Genomic DNA, 19,488 nt, shown 5'->3' on the forward strand with positions numbered 1-19,488 from the left:
GAGTGTAGGTAAGTCTGAAGTCGGTCCGACATTATCATGTTGGCTCTCTCTTCCCTCTTCGCCTTGGAAATGTAGCAGCCATGCTGATTGATGCCTATTCTAAGCCTCGGATTCGGGGGCCATGGCGCCAACCCGGGGATACAAAGTATGTCAACAGTCGTCGTCGTTGTCCTTAATACTAATCACATCACCTAACCCCCGGCCCACCCGTCCATCCACCTCTCTTCTTGCGGGAAAAAAAAGGCCGATTCCGTGGAAATATGAGCCATCATAAAACAGGGAACATCAGAAGCGCCAGGAATCGAAGGTGATAGCGGTCGACCGCCCGCTTTTTCGTTGAAGAATTCATGTTGCCCCCCCTTTCCTTCCCCGTCCTTTCTCTTCTCTCTGTCCCTCCATTCGGATCCTACCGGTTGGTAAGAATTGCTTTTTGTGGTTGGTGAAAGGGGGTTAGGTGAGGTAAGCTTTCATAAATCAGCGTATTGGAATAGACCTTTACCGCCGAGATATGAGAGAAGCTTGGTCGAGCTGTACCCCTTCTTTACTTTAGTTTGTGCTTCAGTCAGGTAGTTAAAGGTTATCTTATGTCACCCATGTCATTAAGTAACAAATTTTGGTTTTTTTCGCTGGCCTGAAAATATCAAGAGGCTAACAGGGGCAAGATATCAAAGGTGTTGCATGAAATATACTTCCTAGACGGGGAAGTAGCATTCTTCTGCCCTTTGCGCATTACAAAGCTATGTTGAGCAATCCATTATTAGTCTTTGGGCGGAGGAGAGAATGACGCCTAGATGGTGAAAAGAATGGGAGACGGAAAAACAACAGCTTCCAGCCGTGAACTACAATAAGAAGTCTATGCAATAGTTTCTTTCATGATGATTTGCCCCCCTTTCATGCTCTTATAGAGGGAGGGTTAATGTGTATTTCATGGGCAGCCATCTGGTCCGCTCTAGGCGGACGGGGGCCCACGCGAACCGCAACTAACTCCTATTATATCTCTTTCCTTCTCGTCACGGAGATACCACAATAATTCAAAGTCCATCTTGGACCTCTTCTGCCCTCGAGGCTTCGTCAACCTTGAGCCGTTTGCTATGACCCGGAATCATGAACCTCCCTCATCGCCTCAGAATACTCCTACAATTTCCATCACCGCGCATGTATGCTTGCTCCCTCATGCCCAGTCAATGCTGGCCCCCCCTTTCCCTGTTGCTCCCAAATCATAACGCCCGGTAATGCTGTTGCTTGCTTTGGTATACAAGTTATCGAAATTACACATGCTATGCCGCCACAGTCTGCCGATCAAATCATAGTTGTTTATGTCCTTTCAACCTTTCCATAAGAAGAAAAAAGGGGTATCTCCGTACTTCATCCCCGGCCGTTAATCCTGTGGTCTTCCATTTTCTTCAAGTGAAGCAAACAAGAGACTCAAGGATATGCGAAATCATTTGGATTTGTGTCCTTTCCGGCGTACGTCACTCAATCGGTCGACGAGTCCTCAACCTCCAGCCTCTTAGCTGCGGGCTCGCTGTCTCCGTCACTGTCCTCGACATCATACTTTTCCTGCCACAGCTTGCGCAGCACCTGGTATAGGAATAAGTACTGCGACTCAGCCTGGACCATGCTGCGGCGCTGCTCGCGAAGGGCATCGACGGTCGCAAAGATGAGGTCGTCACCCTCGCCGGCACCGTCGTAGTCGTCGAGCGCACCCTCATCGAGCTCGCGCATCAGATGCTCCAGAGTGATAAAAGTGCCTGTTCGTCCTACACCCGCGCTGCAGTGGATGATGCGCGGGTTCTCTGAGGTCGTGTTGTACTCGCGCGACAGACGCATAAGCGTGAAAAAGCTGGACAGGTCGTCGACGGCGGGGACTCCAAAGTCGGGCCATTTGGTGTAGAGTAGGTGCCAGACAATGCGATCCTCTTCCTCGTCGCCTACGCGCAGCAGGAGCTTGCGCACCTCGATGGCGCCGTTCTCCAGGGACAGGAGAGAGTCAAAGGTCAGCGTAGCACTCCAGCCGTCGCTCCAACCGTCGGTCTCGTTGATGACCCAGGGCTCGTGCTCCTCGTCCATTGGCAGGTAAGGATAGCATTTCACCTGGTTGTTTTCGTAGAAGCTGGTGAGCTGTACGATAACGACGGGATCTGTGAGCTGCTCTGCAATCATGCGCCAGACAAAGTCTAGGGAGTTCTCTGTCGGACCCTGCATCGCGATGTAGCGTAAGGGAGGGAGCTCCTTATTCGAGGGAGAAGAGAGGGATATCGTAGAGGCGTTGACGTAGTCGAGCTCTTCTGCGGGCACGCGTAGTTTTATGCGGTTGTGGTTCCAGGGCTTGATGTTGAAGTAGCGATCTTGCGGGCCTCTGCGCATGTCAACCTGCTTGTAAGAGCCCCATTTCGTGGTCTCGTCAGCGTCGGGAGCCATGCCGGCAGCCAGACGGTTGCGTTCCTGCCATACAAGCTCCTGGAACTTATTGTCTAAATCTGCAGGGATCCCAGCAGTTAGTTCCCGACCCGCGCCTCCCAGTCTGCGACGAGACGGAGGTTTCGTACCTGGTACGGAAAGGTTCAGGAAGGCCGGTATTCTCGGCTTGGGCCTGAAACTTTCGTGGCTGCTCTTCCCGGACGAGGCCAAGTCGTCCTTGCTGCCAGCGCCAACGCCACCACCACTGCCATCCTTATCTTTTGGCCTCGGGGACGAAGTGATTCCGTCGTGGGAGACGATCGCGGGGGGCGGCGACTGCGGCAGGGAGGCCGGAGGAGGGGATCGTAAACGTTTGCCTGAGCTGCGCAGGTGTAGACCGCGGAAAGCGGACTTGCGCAGGCCGGGCTTGGTCGGGGTGGGGGATCGGCCGCCGGTGACGGTGACGGTTGTGGAGGGGTATATTTGCTGAGGCGGCTGTTGTTCGTCGATACCGTTTCGGGAGGGAGAGGTCTTAACGTCTGCGGTGGAGATTGTCGGGATCTTTGGCTTTCTGCGAAACTTGGGGAGGTGGTCCATCTTGAACCTAGCTACCGTAGTACGAGATGTGGTAAAGGAGCGTCAGGTGAAGCGAAGTGGACGAGTCGGATGCGGCGATAGGAAAGCGACGAGACGCAAGGCGACAAGAAGGGAGTACGTTTACGCGACAGTGAGGCTGACGAGCGTAAAGTGGTGGTTTTGCGGCGGCCGGCTTGGGGGCGTGGCGTAAAGGGTTCGGGTTGGTTATGTACTGTGGTCGTGAGCCTGTGAGGTAGGCAGGAATGTCGTCAGGGTTTTTCTGGCAGGCAGGGCGCGGGCGAAGGGCGGCACACGGCGGGCACCCTGCAGGAAGGTCTTTCTTTTTTTGGAATTCGGGGGCGGCCCAGCAGGTCGGGCAGCTGCAGCAAGTAGCAAGTAACAAGCAACAAGCAAGCGGCCCAGCAGCTTTTAAGCGCGGGTTGGGGTAAGACGTTCGGAGTATTAACGGGAATTCCGTCCTTTCTGTTGGTTGGCTTGTGTCGTCTAAAAGGGGATGGACGTGTGTGCGCGTGCGTGTAAGGTGTGTGAGTTTGTACACGTGTGAGAGAGTAAGAGTCAGAGAGACTGTGTGAGAGGGTGAGAAAGAGAGGGGTGGCTGTCTGGGTGAAGGATGGAAGTTTTGTTGTGAGGAGGAGTCGGGCTTGCGTTGGGCGTCGTGATAATTAAACCAGCAGTACGGAGTATGGAGCTGAAGATGAAGAAGGGGAAGAAGGTACTAGTAAGGTAGATGAGGTAATAATAAAGTGGTAGTAGCAGTGGTGGTGCTGGCTGGTAAAGAAAGAGAGAACGGAACGGAGCGAAACTAAAGATGAAAAGTGTCGTTCCTGGCGATCTAAAGTGGTCGCATGGATGGACCTCTGAGGGGGAGTGGGAAAGTTCGTGCGTCACGAGTCCGAGTTTGGTTGTGTCACTCTCGGGAGGCACGTGCCGAAGGATGCCCGTCAGGAGATGCCAGATGGGCAGAAATGCAGGGTAGCGTGGTCCTTTCAACCTTTTGAGAGATCAAAGTGCAGTAGTAGTACTGTAGTAGTAGGTATCTTTTGAACAGACTTGAGAGACGAGTAAGAAAGAAAGAAAAAGGGAAGAGAGATACAGAGTACTAAGGTAGATGGAAACATGAGAACCCGTTACCCGAGGAGGGCTCGGAAGAGGAAATTGCCACGATGAGAAGAAGGTAGAAATTTTGATTGTAATAATAAAAAAGGCGGGTATCCGTTCGGATTACGGGTACCAAAACGAAGATGCGGTCTCTCTCTCTCTCTCTCTCCCTCTCTTTCTTTATTTCTCCCTTGTCGGTTCCCCGGGAACTGGGAGCGAACCTAGTCCAAGTGTCCCACCCCACGGCGGAACCGCAAATAAGCAACCTGGAAGCGGCAGACGGCTAAGGCTAGCAGCTAAGCAAAGTGGCAGAGGACCTGTGAGAGACCATGGGGAGAGGTGTCAAGATGAGGCGTACATACGCCGTCCTTACAGACTCACAAACGCACCGTCCTTAGCAGAAAGAATAGGAGGTCGCGGCAAGACTGTCCAGATGTTAGGAAATTCCCTCGAGTCCTCCTGCGTAAAGGAAAAAAGAAAAGAAGGGAGGTAAAGCCCACTCACTCGTTGCAACGCTCTGTTTCCGCGCCGAGTGAAGGCACGACGGGGGGGGAGGGCATCGATTGGGCGAGACGAATCGAAGCCGAATCAACGTTCCATGGATCAAAGGTCGAACCGGCGATGCAAAGTCGCCATTGTAACAGGGGGTGGCAGCAGAGCAGGGGATGGACGACATCTGGATCGAACATTGGAACGTTTGCCCATGTTCTGCAATCTCGGGCAGTGCAGCCAGTGCACGGCTTCTTGGTCCGCCGAATCCTCGGGAGGCCAATGGATTTTGCGGATACGTACCTACCTTACAGGCTAAGGTACCTTACCTTACAATGGAAGTAGTTACCTTATAGGCTTATACTAAAGTATTCATTCTGGAAGGCGGGGCGGGGTCCCTTGCCCCTGTCCCTTCCGCCTGCGTGAATGGAAAGAGAGACCTAGGAGCATCGATGATCCACTGTTTTCTTTTGCCTTAGCCTCCCGCCCTGCCGCCGCGTCCCGAGGAACTGGAAGCACCGCTGCACACGCTGCCTGCGTTGCGGCGTGCCTGCCCTGCCCGCTGTTGAGGCTGCTGCCACCGTTCCACCGTACCACCTTCCCAGGCAATGGAAAGCAAGGCCAGGAACCCAGCAGGTTCTTGTCTTTGAGTCAAGGTTCCTGGCAGGTTCGAACCGCGCTTCGAAACGGAAAGGGGGGCCACGCAAGTTTTGAACGGTTACAACGTCGGCAATTCCGTTTAGCCACGTTACTCACGACGTCTTCTATCACCGCTGCCGTATTGCCCAGGGACTGCGGTGAACGTCCAGCTGTCTGAGTCTTTTTCAATACAAAAGAGAATTAAGCTTCCGAGCCAGCGAGTCTACGTTTCCTCCCATGACGACTGAAGGCCGCTGTCGCTGAATACCTAGACGACTAGGCAAAACCTTACCTGTCTTGTAGAACCTAGTTGTAAGAGGCGCGCTTATTGGAAATATCGGGACCCATTCTCGGATCGTCCCATTCGCCCGGCCTGCGCCCGACGATATCTGGTTTCTAGAGTTTGAGACTTCTGCCGATCACCTGGACGCGCTATCGAATCAGTGGCCCGTACCTTACAGATAAGGTAGATGCCTGATGCGCACACGTATCTGTACGGATACACCTCCCTGCGCAGTACCTACCTCTCCATGCGTTGCCCAACTCTCCACCGGCTAACGCAAGTTCGTTGAAGAGAGTCAATACGGATTGCTGAGTAGCACCAAAAAACCGTTACTTGCCACGCTTGCTACTGCAGGCCAGCTGCAGCAACTTAGTAGCGTAGCGTAGCCCCCCCCAACCCTTCTTGGCCGTTGGGCATGTCAGAGTCAGGCACGTCGCATTTCTCTCTAGCGTTGTTCTGGAAGGCGCTACGGGATGATAGATCGTAATGGCCCGCCGCCCGCCTCAGCTGACGACTAACGTGCACCCCTCCCCGCTCCCGTCTCTCCCGCTGTGCGTGTGCGGGATTGTGTTGGTTCGGGGGTTTGCCGACACTTCGTGTTCAGCTGTTGGAGGAAGAGTGAGAGAGAGAGAGAGAGAGTCATGCCGTTGCGTTGCATCCGGGTTATTGGCCCGTACGAGGCAAGGTACTAAGTTTAGCTGTGAGCATTTCCTAACTAGGTAAACGTTGTTGGTAATCCATCTTTTTCGACGTATTGAGCGTCGCTCTTGTTCAGCTGAGTACCTAAGGTTAACGGGATCAAGGCCAAGTAAATCCTCAATCGAGTCATAACCTGAATCGAACCAAGACCTTCTGGAAAATGTCCGTTCGGGGTAGAACTTCCTCCGTGACTGATGGGAGAAAACCCGTCACTTCCCAAGCCGGCGTTGCCAAGCCCCGGCTATTGAGGTAAGTGTAGTACACCACTACCTACGACACGCCTGCTTGGGACAGCCGTCATCTCAGCTTTCCGGCAGAGTTTCTCTTACGCCGCCGGAGTGTATCCGATAGACCACTCCCCCATGTTTGACAGGTAACGCGCGTCAAAGTACATAGGGTCGACGGCCACAATTACTACGACCACTACGTACGTATGTATGTATGTATGAGAGTGTGTGTGAATATGACATGGATACGGATTCTCGGATAACACAGACTGAAATACCTGCCTTAATCTGCAGCGTCTGACCAGCAACCCCGACCGGTGGTTTTTTTTGGGGGGTTGGGTTTCTTTTCCACTCTCGCGAATCGGACAGGTAGATAGACGTCTCTCGATAAAACGGAAACCTGAGAAGCGGTCACCCCTTTTTTTTTTTCCTTTATGGTTCAAAACCACCTGCCAAGACACAGGCCAGACTTCAGATGATTCACCATCCCGCGCTAGACAAAAAGAAGCAAGAGAAACACTTGACAACCGGCAAAACCCCGGGTTCACAACGCATGGATCGAGGCACACGTAGGTCAGCTTGTCAGAAGATTGCGATAAAGTATGAGTTGAATTCCTTGCCAAGATTGCTGGCGCGTTTCGATACGGGGGATAGAATCTCTCCGATATATCGACGAGGTACTCCGTGGGTGAATCGAACATGGTCTCCGAGAAAGCCTCAGAGCTTTCTCCATGCTTCCCCCCGTCCTATAGTTGTAATTACAAGGTTTAATATCCTTACAAGCTGTGAAAGCTCCCCCTATACCTAATAGTACAATTCGTCGCGCCTCTCTCTCTCTTTCGTGCTTTGGCAGCCGAGTTAAGAGACGACGACGACGCCCGGCCCAAAGTCATGAAACATGCCATAAAAGCCGCCCATTTCAAGTCCATTTCGTCGTTCTCCCTACCCCAAAGAGCCTCTTCAAACAGCAGAATACGCGGCCGTCACGAACCGCCCACACTCCACCCTCTGCTCCAGACTAACCTTCCTGCCCTTGCCGTCCTTACCCAGCCGGACCGTCTGCCGCGGCGTGAGCTGGAACCGGTGCACCTCACCCCCGCAACCGTTGACGGCGTCCCCTATCCCGCCGTCCAGGGCGCCAATGTAAGCCGGCGCGTTGAGGTTGCTGCGCTTGCCCGTGCCGAGCTGGTAGTGCTCGTTGCCGCCCCAGAAGAGCACGTCGGCGCCCCAGTTGGTGTCGTTGTCCGAGGACCGCGTCGTGGCGCCCGTCCGCGTGACGTTATCCATGGTCGCCGAGACGTGCGTCGCGCCGACAGAGACGTTGGCGAGGCGGATGGGCGCCATGCGGTTGGCCTTTTCGTCGAACTCGAAGAGCGAGGAGAGGGCCTTCACCTTGGCTGGGCCGGGAGTTACGTGCGTCCACTTGCCGGTGCCTAGGGACCCGTAGACGCCTTGGCCGCAGGCCCAGAAGTCGGCCGTGACGCGCGGCATGCGGCGGGCGGGGGCGATGTCGCCGGTGACTGATGCTGCTGGTGCAAACGGGTTCTCGCTGACGGCTTCCGTGGCGTCCACGGTGAAGAAGGTGTTGTTGCCGCCGGCGGAGATTGACGTAATTTTGGGAACGAGGCCCGTGTTGGCGTAGAGTTTGGCGGTGGGGAGGAGGGAGGGGACGTCGACTCTTTGGTAGCCCTGGTCCGCCGGCAGGCCGAGCTGGCCGTACGTGTTGTCACCAAAGGTGAAGAGCTTGCCGTCCTTGTCGAGAGCGGCGGAGTGGAAGTCGCCGGCGGCGATCTTGGCGATGGCGAAGCCCGAGAGGCCGGTGATCTCCTGGGGTTGGTCGAAGGGTCCGGCCGGGCGGGACGTCCAGCTCAGACCGGGGATGCCCATCTGGCCCTTGGATGGGTACTCTGCTGTGCTAGAGGCCGCGGAGAAGACGCGGCCCTTTGAGGTGAGGAGAAGGCTGTGCTGGAGGCCGCTGCTGATGTCTGTGACTTTCTCACCCCAGGCGAGGTTCTTGGGGGTCAGGTCTCTGGCCTTGACGGACTGGGACTCTGGCGAGCTCCAAAAGGGGATCCAGGATGACGATGATGATGATGATTGCTGAGGCTGCTGTAGCGGTTTTCCCGCTGTGAGGCCAGTCTTTGATGCCGGAACTGAGTAAACCGATCCGCTGGAGGTGAGTGCGATGATGCGGTCGTTGGAAATGGAAATCTTGGAAATGTCTTTGCCCTTGAGCGTCTCGACGGGCGAAGGGTCAGTATTCGAGAAGCCCAGGCCCCATTGCACGAGATCACCCTTCTCCGTGACAGCAGCGCCAAAGTCTTGACACAGTTTGATATCCCTCAGCAGCTGGCCATCAAAATACTTGATCCGTCTCGGCAGCTTGACGAGAGTCTCCTTGGACTGCGGGTCAATCACTTTGCCCACGTTGCTTCCCCAGGCATATACGCCCGGGTTCTCCCAGCTCTGCTTGACCTGGAGATGCTGCGAGCTGATGAGGTCACGGTTCTCCTCCTTTGACTGGGCCGCCTTCCTCGCTTCCTCAAACTTGATCTCGGCCTTTTGGTACTTTGGCTTCCGCGCGTCAGGTGATTCCTTCTCAACCTCGGAGCCAAAGTATTGCTTCAGGGGTCCGTTGAAGTAGTCGTCGGCGTAGTACAGAGCACCAGCAGTTCCTGCAGTCAGAAGCAATGCCTTGCCCTTGCCCATGCCCGACCTGTCACCAGCCCGGCGAGGTCCGGAGCTGGCATAGCGACGAGCCACGGCAGCGCATCTCTGGGCTGTAAGAGAAGTGCCTGCGTTGCGTGCAGCTGCCCTGTAAGCCTTCATTTTCGGGCTTACGAGAGTTGATTGGACAGAATGGTGTGAGTATAGTTATTTTTGGGATGATGAAAGCATTAAGTAAAGAATTCCAATGAAATGAGAAGGAAGGGCCCTTGGGTTGAGGAAGTGAAGTGAGGTGAGGTGTAGTCGCTTACAGGTCGTGAGGTCATCAACGAAAACTAAAACTTCGATTCGCTCAGGACTTAGCTTAAACTGCGCAGCAGACTTTCCCGGACCCTTGCCGGTGCAGGGACCGTGCGCCCCGCTGCGGGTGAACATGCGGGCCCCACTTTGTACCTCTGAGCTCCAGCCGTTCGCAGTTGGGGCCAATGATTTTCCGCCCAGTTTACGCCCAAGGGAGCTGAGCTGTCCCGTTTGGAGCGGTGGTGGGAACACCGACCCGGCGCCATATCGGGGCCCCCCCTTCACGCCAGAGCTTCCCGTCACTCTCAACCCCAGTCCCGGAAAGCCCCTTCACGACTTGAGGCGAGCTCACGATGTACGACGATTCTTGGTACAGCTTTGTGCCAGAGGTGGCTAAGAAAGCTACGACGGCTGCCCAGGGCCCAGGCCACCGTCGCAAAGAGTCGCTGTTGCAGCAGTCCAATGTCAGCTCCCAAAACCCCACCACCGCCACCATGACCACCACCACCGCGACGACATGCTGACAGTTGATGTTACCAAAAGGGTATACCCCAAGCTTCCAATGCACCAGAAGCCCTCGACGAAATTTTTGAAGAGATTGAAGACCGCAACACCCCCCCGGAAGCTGAGGTCTTGCGCCGCGCAAAGTCCTATTCCGATTTCTACCACGTCGTTCGAGCCCAATTAGCCAAGGATGAGCAGCACAACAGGCGCAGGCGGAAGAAGGAAAAGACTTGGGATGCGCTAGATATTGCGACGGACGTTGCCGAATCCAAGACCCGGCCTCGCCCGGTTCATCGCCAGTACGAGGGGGAATTGCTTGAGGCTAGTCAGCAGGAATACCTGTGAGTAGGGGTCAGTCGCGCACCAGACTCGCCCTTGCTAACCACTAGAGCAGGTTGTACAAGGACCAGCTGACGCTCACCGAACGGCACCTCGACATGCTCATCGATGACACGAATCAAGCGCTTAAGCTGTTGACGACACTGTCTGAATCGTTCCAGTCAGTTGAGGCCCAGACGAGTTCGTTCCAGTCGCAATGCGAGGACCTTTTGTCGGAACAGCACAGGCTCGAGAAACTTGCAGACGAGGTCGGCACCGATCTTCACTTTTACGCATACCTTGATAATGTCTCCAGGAGACTCAATGCTCCTGGCGCTGGACGGCTGGTTGATGATGATTCTTTCGGCGAGATCTTGGGGAATCTAGATTCTTGTATAGGCTTCATGTCGAAACACGTAAGTATTTCTGCGATTATGGACATCGATGATATGATGTTGACAAAAGGTACTAGACAACATATCGTGACGCCGAGTCCTACCTTGCACGGTACGAGGCTTTGTTAACCAAGGCACTCCATCTTCTTGAGGTCGGCTTCACCAATAGACTGGAGAGCATCTCCTCCGAGATCGCGAGCCAGATTGCTGGTACCAAGTCCGAGGCCACCCGCCATGCTTTGGCGTATGGGCGTTTTGAGGAGATGATTCTTGATTCTTACTCTCTAATCCCTAATATCCACAAAGTGATTAACAGCGTATACGATGAATATGGACTCCCAGTCACTGGTATTGCCAAAGACATCTACTCGAATACCACGAGTAACCTCTTCAGCTCTTACTTGGCCGTCCGAGACCGCGACTTGAAGCCTATGGTGCAGCACGACCAGGACGAGTTCAAAAAAGAGATCAAAGATCTTTCCGTCGAGACAGCTTCAAGGAATTATATCAAGCAGAGCTTCGAACGGGCGTTCAACGAAGCCAACCTATTCGCCAAAATCTTCGGTCTGGATTTACAATGGAGCTCTGATCCGGAGTCGGCATACGGAGTCCTCAAGTCTAACCAGAGGTCGCTCGTCAACCCGGCGAATCTCGTCCAGTTGGCCGCCAATCTCAATGCCGCGTTGCAGACTGCGGATCTCGACACGATCTGTAGTGTGGTCGGCTGGCTGACCAACGAGTATCTGGTCCTCGACTACGATGAGGAAGAATCCCCTTTTGCGCGTCAGTGCCGCGAACTCAGCGCCAGGCTCTTGACCGAACATCTCTGGGTCTTCACAGACAACGCATTCGAGGCAGAAATTACAAAGACGATTGCCAAGGCCACAGTCAAAGATGAGGCTCTCACTATTGGCCCAGTGGTCGGCGGCGTTTCTTCTTCAAATGCCTTTCCCCCAGTTAAGCAAGCGCTCAAGCTTTTGGCCAAGTATGACCAGGCTATGCCCAAGGAACGAAGTGTAAGTTGACAGCTCCCGGAAATCGGCTATGTGGAGTGAGATTAACCATCCCACAGCAAAGGAACAGTCAAGTGATTTTCAAGATCGTCCGGGAAACCATCCAGATCCTGCAACGCGCTGAGGCGCGGATCAAATCAATCAAGGCCGGCACGGACGCTGATCTGTTCATGGTAAAGAACCTCCTCATTATCAAAAACGAGCTCGTCTCTCTCGAAATCGGAGACATTCGAGGCGACACGGCCGCCATGCAGCATTTCGGTCACATCTGGGACAACCTCAGCCCCCAGAACTGGGTAGGCTTCGTCAGCAACATCATTGGCGGCTCCCTATGGTCCCGGGGAACGGGAGGAGCGGGGGCGGGAGCAGCGACCGTTACGGCCAAGACGCTGACGGTCGAGGACATGAGCGAGCAGCTGGATGAGCTGCTGAGGCAGTCCATTGTCGCCTTTACGCAGCGCTGGGGCGGACTGACGAACGATGCGAGGGCTAGGAAGCCCGGCGTCAAGCCCATTGGCAAGGTGGAGAAGGAGTTGGACGAGGTGCTGTTGAGGGCTTTTAGCAACCAGCCTGAGGTGATTGCGAAGCTGAAGGAGGCGATTGAGATTAATGCGCAGGCACAGGAGAAGGCGCAAGAGGAAAAGAAGGGAATTAGACGGTACTGAGAGGTTCATTGATGACCGTACTTAGTAGAGGTACGTGCGGTTGAGAGTGGAATGAGAAAATCAGCGAAATGCCACGTTTGCATGCCGCTTGCTCTCAGGATTCCCTTACATGACAATATTTCATCTCATCGGTATATTCGCAGAGAGCATTGAAGTTCAGATGGCAGGCTATCATTTGTCTGGGTTCCAAATGTTCAACCTCAATGAATCACAGCTAGCTTTCAATGCCGCACCTCGCGTCCGGAACAGCGGAACATCGAGTGTTTGAGCCATAAGCAAACACCGCTTTGGCAGCGATGCTGGGGTGCGGCACGCGGTCAGCGCCAACATGGCCGCAGTCAGCAGTTGCCTTATTCTGCGTGCCGCCTGATGAACTGGCTGCAGATGATGTGTGTTCTTGCCGCGCCACTTGAAATGTCACCCTCCTCGATCCAACACGGCAGTTCACTCGAGGATCACTCTTAACTTTCCTCGTTCCCTGACCGATTCTACTCACCAGATTCCTCATACATTAACTTTTCCGGGAGGGGGGATTCGCGAACATGCAAACACCGCTTCAATGACAAAAGATACTTGCGGTACGAACCATGTCATCTCATGAGTACCTTGACTTGTGCCACGAGGTTCACAATCTGTTTCTGGGGCATCTGAAGCGGAAAAACAGCGAGAGTCTACGTTTCGCCACCCGTGAGACACCGAAAAGTGTCTTGAGCCCGCACTATCTCCGACTCTTTTTTCGCAGCCTGATCGGCGGAGAGGCACCCAAGGAACGCCGATTCTCAATCACAGAGAACCAATTTGTTGAAAATGTACAGAGTAGGGAGTTGCACAAGTTTCTCGCAATTCTTGTATTCGCCGGCTGTCGTATCGAGGCAGCCAAGAACTTCACAGAGAAGCTAGCTGCTGTTCCCGAGTGGCCGCCGCCCGAGGACTGTGAGATCTCTAGCCGCGTATGTTCGCTACCAGCCGACCGTCAAAGCTTGACAGAGTTCTTTGACGGGGACGAAGCGACAGCGGACAAGTTCTATGGATCGCAGGCCCTGTTCTGTACTGTGGTGCTTCGGCAGCGAGAGGAGACTACGATACAAGACGGGGATACCCAGCGTTTACCATACGTGGAAGAGGAGCTTCTGGGCTCGGGCTCGTTTGGAAGAGTGTACAAAGTGAAGATTGCCAAGGGGCATTTCGAAGACCGCCGCAAACATGATGACAGGGAACGATGGGTGGCACGGAAAGACTACATTGTCAGGTCGTCCTCGGATTCCGATATTGAGAGCAGGGAGGAAGGCGAGATCATGAAGACGATTCTCAACTTGTCAAAGACTTGCGAGAACATTATGGAGAATCTGGGGACGTTGAATATAGAATATCCAACGGGCGCCAGCCCAGCGCCGTACAGTCTCTTCATGCCGCTCGCGGTCTGCGATCTGGGAGCATACATGAAGAAAGACGGTTCGAACGCTCCGAAGACGGCGATCAACAGGGCAGGCTTCATCCGATCCGCTATTGGCCTCGCCAACGGTCTCAAATTTCTTCACGAAGAAATGCAGACGACTGACCTCGACAGGATCGTCTGCTACCACATGGATCTGAAGCCAAGCAATGTCCTCATTTTCCGAGAAAGCGGCAATGGCGATGGGACTGGCCCTCGCTATATCTGGAAGCTGAGTGACTTTGGCATGTCCAAGGTCAAGATTCGGCACCATGCCAGGCGCGAGGAGGAAAAGGATATCGCCAAATGGTTCACCAAGCGACGCGATATGCAGCAGAGGACGATGTCGGGAACCCAGAATCGTCGCGGTCAGGGGACATATCTACCCCCAGAGTCGTTCCGCGAGGGTAAAGTCATGAATACGAGGAGCGACGTGTGGTCACTGGGCTGCATTCTGAGCGTCCTCTTCGTTTATCTCGAGGGCGGCAAGAGTGCCATTGACAACTACGAGACGAACCGACTAAAACACCGTAGAGGCATCGACGCAAGCTACGACGTCTTCTTCCACGTCAGATCCTTCGGAAGGACTTGCCTGCACTCGGCCGTCAAGAAGGCTCACAAGCAACTCATTCACAAAGCTGCCGCGAGGAGCGTGAAAGAACACCATGCCGTCCGGGCCATGCTCAATTTTCTCGAGTCCAAAGTATTGAAGATTAATCAGAATAAGAGATGCAGCGCAAAAGAGGTCGAGAATGTGCTCCAACGCACACTAGACGCGTATGAGGAGATTGATCGGCTCGAATCTTCTTCAGAATCTTTGAGACAGTACGTCAAGCTGTGAGCATCATAGAAGTCACCCGAAACGGAGCACTAACCCTTCCCAGGCCCAAGTCTTCTATGGAGCAGCCAGTGCAACGATGGCGCATACCGCGAGACAACTCTGACGTATTCAAGGGCTGCAAGGTATCGCCAGATGGAAACGTTATTGCGTACTGGAGCGACAGCAAGATTTCACTCTTCACCCCAAGCTCTGTCTCGAATGCAGATGGAGATTTCCTAAAGACATTTGGGGAGCACTCCTTGGAGTCCTTGGGATCGACGAGCCGTTTCTGGAAAGCTGTTTGCGTGACTAACAGATATCTGATTGCCACAACCACGGGCAACATCTTCAACGTAAGTTTAATTCCAGAGCTACTACTCATGCTGCTGACCTTCGATTTGGCAGTGTTACATATTCGACCTAGGACAAGGGGCTGCAATCGACTCCAGCGCACAGAACTGTTGGCACATTCGGCTTCCAACAGTTCCGGAAGTATACATCATGGCGATGTCCACCGACCAACAGAATTTGGTCTTCGTAGTGGAGAACCAGGAAGACGAGAGCCTCTCGGGGTCAATCTTCCATGTGAGAATCGAGGATCTGATAGGGTGAGACCTCTATGCTTATCTACTTGCGTCTGTCTTGCCAGAATTCGTGACCAGTTGGCTGACCGAGAGAGCAGGATGGGATCCATCTCAGAGGAACATGGGATAGAACAGAGCGGTAGAAACTTGTTGGGCCGCTTCATCGCACTCGACTGGCCTGCCGAAGACGTCATGTCTTTATCACTCACCAGCCAGAACCGATGCTACGCGGCGATTCGTCCATACCTCAGAACAGACGACATTTACCACATGCCAGTCGTTTCATATTCTCTAACAACTCGAGATATAGAAGAAGTATTCATCGAACCGCGAGTGAGTTCCCCGCTTTCTTTGGCATCTCAATCGTCAGGAGAGCCATGCCACTAACCTAAATTCACTCTCAAAGGGCCACGAGAGCAATGGCTCAAGTTTATTCACGACGTTTTCTGGCCTACACCAACAAGCAGCTTGCATAATTGTGTCCCGAGAAATCCGCCTTTTCACCGTTGATCTACTCGCAAACTCATCTCACACACAAACGAGGCGATCTCGATACCCCAAAACCATCGAACAGTACCGCCTCCTCCGAGTCATGGTCGACCAGAATGACGACAAGATCTTTGCTCTGGGCATCAGATCAGATGGGGGTTGGATACGCCTGCTTGAAATTACAATACCCCAGACGAGGAATCCGGTGACTGTTCGTGAACTGGCTCAACTACCCAGTTTATCTGAGAACGACGATTTCACCGGCACCATAGTCGGTGACGACGGAAACAGGCATATCCTCGTCACTGCCCTTTTGGGGCCCAGCCGGCACGCCGTCTTTAAGATTAGTCTCCCTGGTAGACACGCCACATCCACAGGTCCCGGTCCGTCCACCTGATCAAACTTCCAGGCTATTCAATTCGATGTCCTTGTCGTTGTGCTGTTTGCGGTACCAAATCTTCCGCCAGTTCAGGTCTCTCATCTCCAATACCTTGGCGTTGAGGTAGCTCCCTTCACGCATCGTGTAATACGTCGCAAAGGTCGCCGTCGTGAGGAGGACAGAGCAAAGCGCATATATCCAAATCATCGGACTGCCGACAATCTTGCCAGTCACAGTGTCCATATTGAAAAAGTTCATTCCAAAGAAGGTCTGTCGTAACAAGGTTTAGCGAGCTACGATAATCGTCCGGGCGACGGAGAGAAGGAGGGGGGGTGGTCACGTAGGCAAGCAAACACTCACAGCTATAAACGAAGGCGGCAAGTAAAGCAGCGTCAGCGTAGTAATAAACACCACCGACTTATTCAACCGCAGCATATTCTCATTCTGCTTCCTGGAGTCGAGCTGCTCGCGAAAGGAGAGCGTGTTGGCCAGCAGCTGCGACGTCGTTTGCGCTCGGTGGTGCAGGTCCGTCGCCGTCCGCGAGAAGGCTCTGCACTGGCGGCGAAAGTTTTCAAACTCTGATGCTGATTCTTGCAGTACGTCGTCGCTGTCTGCGTTCTTCACCGACCCCTTTGGCAGCAGCAAACGGCGGGTGCATAGGGCAGATAGCTCCGTCAGCGTCTCCTCGGATGATTCCAAGATTGATGAGATTGTCTGGAACCGGTTCGCGAGGCTGGCTAGTTTTGTGAGGTGGCTTGGTTTCATTGTTGTAGGTTCGTCGATGAAGTTTATCAGTGTTTTATATGACTATTTGCAGCATCAAAATATTAGACCAGTGGGACTTGATTTGGAGGGCGTGCATGGAATTGGAATCTCTTACCAACGGTAAAAACTGCCGCTCCATCGAGGCAATGTAGAACCTCCACGCGGGTAGGTATGTCTCGAAGACGAGTTGATGCAGCCAGACGGGATCGTCCGTCTTGGTCTCGGAGCCTACCCCGAAGTTCCTGCTGGTGGAAAGCCTCTCGATGGCTCGGCTACTAGCTTGTGAATTCGGCGTCGGGTTGACCATGATGAAGAGACTTTGACGAGACGCCGCGTCGCAGCGGTGATATACACCCGTCTGACGAATCACCCACGTATCCTCGTCGGGTTTATACTCGGGATATCGAATCGTGTACGACGCTTCTGCTACATCATCAGCCCCCCTTCCCCCTTTCCATGTTTCCTAGCAAAGAGAGGATTGGATCTCAGTCGAAGTCCTTGGAAATAGAGCATGTTACGTACCGACCACGGATCCCTTTCGTCGCTCGGTATACGGCATACAAAACACCTCTTCAACATTCATATTCCGGATATAGAAGCACGAGACGATATCCCGTAACGAGTTATTCAAGCTGAGCTTTTCCATGATGAGCTCGAACATGGAAGCTGTGATTTGTAGAGGCCTCCATGAGTTGCGCTGGCAGATTGAGCTTTGCTCAAGTCAATAAGGCTACCTAGGTTGAACGGGCGCCCACGACAATGACCATGAAGATTTATAATGAACGTACATGAAATGATGGACATGGTTTCCGCTCTGGCTTTGTATGTCTTGTAGATTTCTGCTCAAGTCGTCAAAGGTGGTAATGGCATGCTGCTGGTGCTTGATTTTGGTAGCCCCTTCATTCTCATTCTCATCATCATCATCATCATCATCATCACCATCCTTCGCTGGTAAGCGCGTTACGCTGCAGATTCTGATGGGCTCGATGACATCTTCGACGAAGCACTGCTGTTGCGTCGGCGCCATTGAGGTTCAAGACGACATCGATGTAACGGATAAGGCTGAGGTAAGTATGTAAGGAAAGACTCTTGGCAGTCTGTAGCTTTCTGTGGCTTATTATGTACTTTGATCTGATTCCAATGTAAGGCTATGAGAGTCATCTATCTTACCCCAAGGTGCGATCAGCCGCCTGCCTGCCTACCCGTTCCTCCTGAGTTCCAGCCAATGCTGACGCCTGTTGTTATGTCACCATACTTGCACTGCCCATCCTCTAGACAACCCCCTCCCCCTCCCCTTCCCTTCCCTCCCGCCTCCCCCAACGGAAAAAAGTCATTCATCTCGCACCGCACTATCAACTCTCGTCAGCGTGGCTTCTTCGAAAATCGAGTTTTGATTCTGCAAAGTTTTTCTTTTACTCTATTGTATCCTGTATTCCACATCAGCAATCGAAGCCCATGCACACAACTGGGGCTTTTGAGCGGGAAAAAAAAGAAAGAAAAAAAAGAGACATACGGCATCAACTTCCTTCGGCGCCTTGAAATGCCAAACATCATCTCTCATCTGTAGAAAGAAAAAAACAGCCTCTGTCAATTTCAAATCTCCAATCGGGGTGTATCACGCGGCAAAGGGGCAAGGCATACTTCAATCTCAAAATCAGTATGCCCCGGGAAAATCTTCTCGAGGAGCTGTTGGAGGCTAGCCTTCTTCAGGTACCGACTGGTGACGTTCTGTGCGACGTGTGTCATGATAAACAAACTTGGTCTTGTCCGTTGCCCGTTTCGTAAGACAAGACAGACAAGGTAGGGAAGGGTTTGGTAATCGCTATCGAGATAACTCTTTTTCAAAATACTTAGGTATGAGGAGGGCGAGTTAGAAAATATAGCATCCCAGGTGTAGCAGGACGCGCTGTTCTGGGGGGGGGATCCGGGAAAGGGAAGAGTCATCAGCGGAGGCATTGTGCTGTAATCTGTATTCCTTCCAAACCACACAGCCCCCCCTAAGAAGCATACACCCGAAGAGTCTTCAAACTCTCGCTGCCTGTCACCTTTAGGTCCCTCCCTCTCTCCCTCCCTCTAGGTCCGCGGTTCGCGCTCCATCATACCATTACTGCGCAGATGTGAAAAAGGCTGTATGTAGGCTGTGTCGGGGGGGTTACACCGCATGACGAAACCCAGGCCCATCCCATTGAACAGGATCGACGCTCAGCAGACCCATCCATTATCCCACCTTATATAAATGCACTTTTCGCACACTGGGGGAAACACACCGAGCCGAGCCCCAAAGAGTCCTCATTCCCCAAGTCCTAGGGAGGAGTCCTGTGCCCATCTTACCGGGCGGGGAGGTCTGGAACCTCGAACTGCATTGGGGGTTCAACCGGTATCATCCGGGGCAAGGCCGATCGCCAATGGGCGAAAGGTACCGGACACTGAGTGGGAAGTTGACAGATGTACAAGTAGAAAGGACCCTAGGGGAATGTATTGATTAGCGTAGCCTCACTTCGAAGGACTACATCCTGTGGGGTGATTTAATTAGCCCTTGACTGAATCACTCACGGACCGGACACGAACTTGGTTCGAACTCGAGCCGGTCACCCGAATAATCAATGAAGCGAGGCGCGAGGTTCAAGTAGATTCGGGTATCTTTTGAGTTGGTATCCTAACTAAATCGCTGAAGAGAAAACGCCTCGAAGTTGCTCGCTACTGGTTATTCTCGCTGTTTTTCAAA

The 19,488-nt window shown here is 53.3% G+C and overlaps 5 protein-coding genes across 5 annotated transcripts; 2 read left to right on the top strand and 3 right to left on the bottom strand.

Annotated features, from left to right (window-relative positions):
* Positions 1-1,476: 1,476 nt before the first annotated feature.
* N0V96_008813 (uncharacterized protein) lies at positions 1,477-2,997 on the bottom strand (the record flags this gene model as incomplete). Its single annotated transcript, XM_053188745.1, has 2 exons — positions 1,477-2,480; positions 2,550-2,997. The coding sequence occupies 2 exons, from the start codon at positions 2,995-2,997 to the stop codon at positions 1,477-1,479; spliced, it is 1,452 nt and encodes a 483-aa protein (XP_053053511.1).
* Positions 2,998-7,392: 4,395 nt separating this feature from the next.
* On the bottom strand, positions 7,393-9,261 carry N0V96_008814 (uncharacterized protein; the record flags this gene model as incomplete). The annotated part of the gene is made up of 1 exon (XM_053188746.2): positions 7,393-9,261. One exon carries the CDS (start codon positions 9,259-9,261, stop codon positions 7,393-7,395), a length of 1,869 nt encoding a protein of 622 aa, XP_053053512.2.
* Positions 9,262-9,752: 491 nt separating this feature from the next.
* COG3 (Golgi transport complex subunit 3) lies at positions 9,753-12,294 on the top strand (the record flags this gene model as incomplete). Its single annotated transcript, XM_053188747.2, has 5 exons — positions 9,753-9,863; positions 9,943-10,244; positions 10,298-10,637; positions 10,694-11,632; positions 11,689-12,294. The coding sequence occupies 5 exons, from the start codon at positions 9,753-9,755 to the stop codon at positions 12,292-12,294; spliced, it is 2,298 nt and encodes a 765-aa protein (XP_053053513.1).
* Positions 12,295-12,881: 587 nt separating this feature from the next.
* Positions 12,882-14,567, top strand: N0V96_008816 (uncharacterized protein; the record flags this gene model as incomplete). Its single annotated transcript, XM_053188748.2, has 1 exon — positions 12,882-14,567. One exon carries the CDS (start codon positions 12,882-12,884, stop codon positions 14,565-14,567), a length of 1,686 nt encoding a protein of 561 aa, XP_053053514.2.
* Positions 14,568-16,354: 1,787 nt separating this feature from the next.
* On the bottom strand, positions 16,355-16,763 carry N0V96_008817 (uncharacterized protein; the record flags this gene model as incomplete). Its single annotated transcript, XM_065758454.1, has 2 exons — positions 16,355-16,360; positions 16,410-16,763. The coding sequence occupies 2 exons, from the start codon at positions 16,761-16,763 to the stop codon at positions 16,355-16,357; spliced, it is 360 nt and encodes a 119-aa protein (XP_065612847.1).
* Positions 16,764-19,488: the final 2,725 nt, after the last annotated feature.

Source organism: Colletotrichum fioriniae, assembly GCF_027942845.1.
Source record: "Colletotrichum fioriniae strain IMI 355084 chromosome Unknown scaffold_11, whole genome shotgun sequence".
NCBI lineage: Eukaryota > Fungi > Ascomycota > Sordariomycetes > Glomerellales > Glomerellaceae > Colletotrichum > Colletotrichum fioriniae.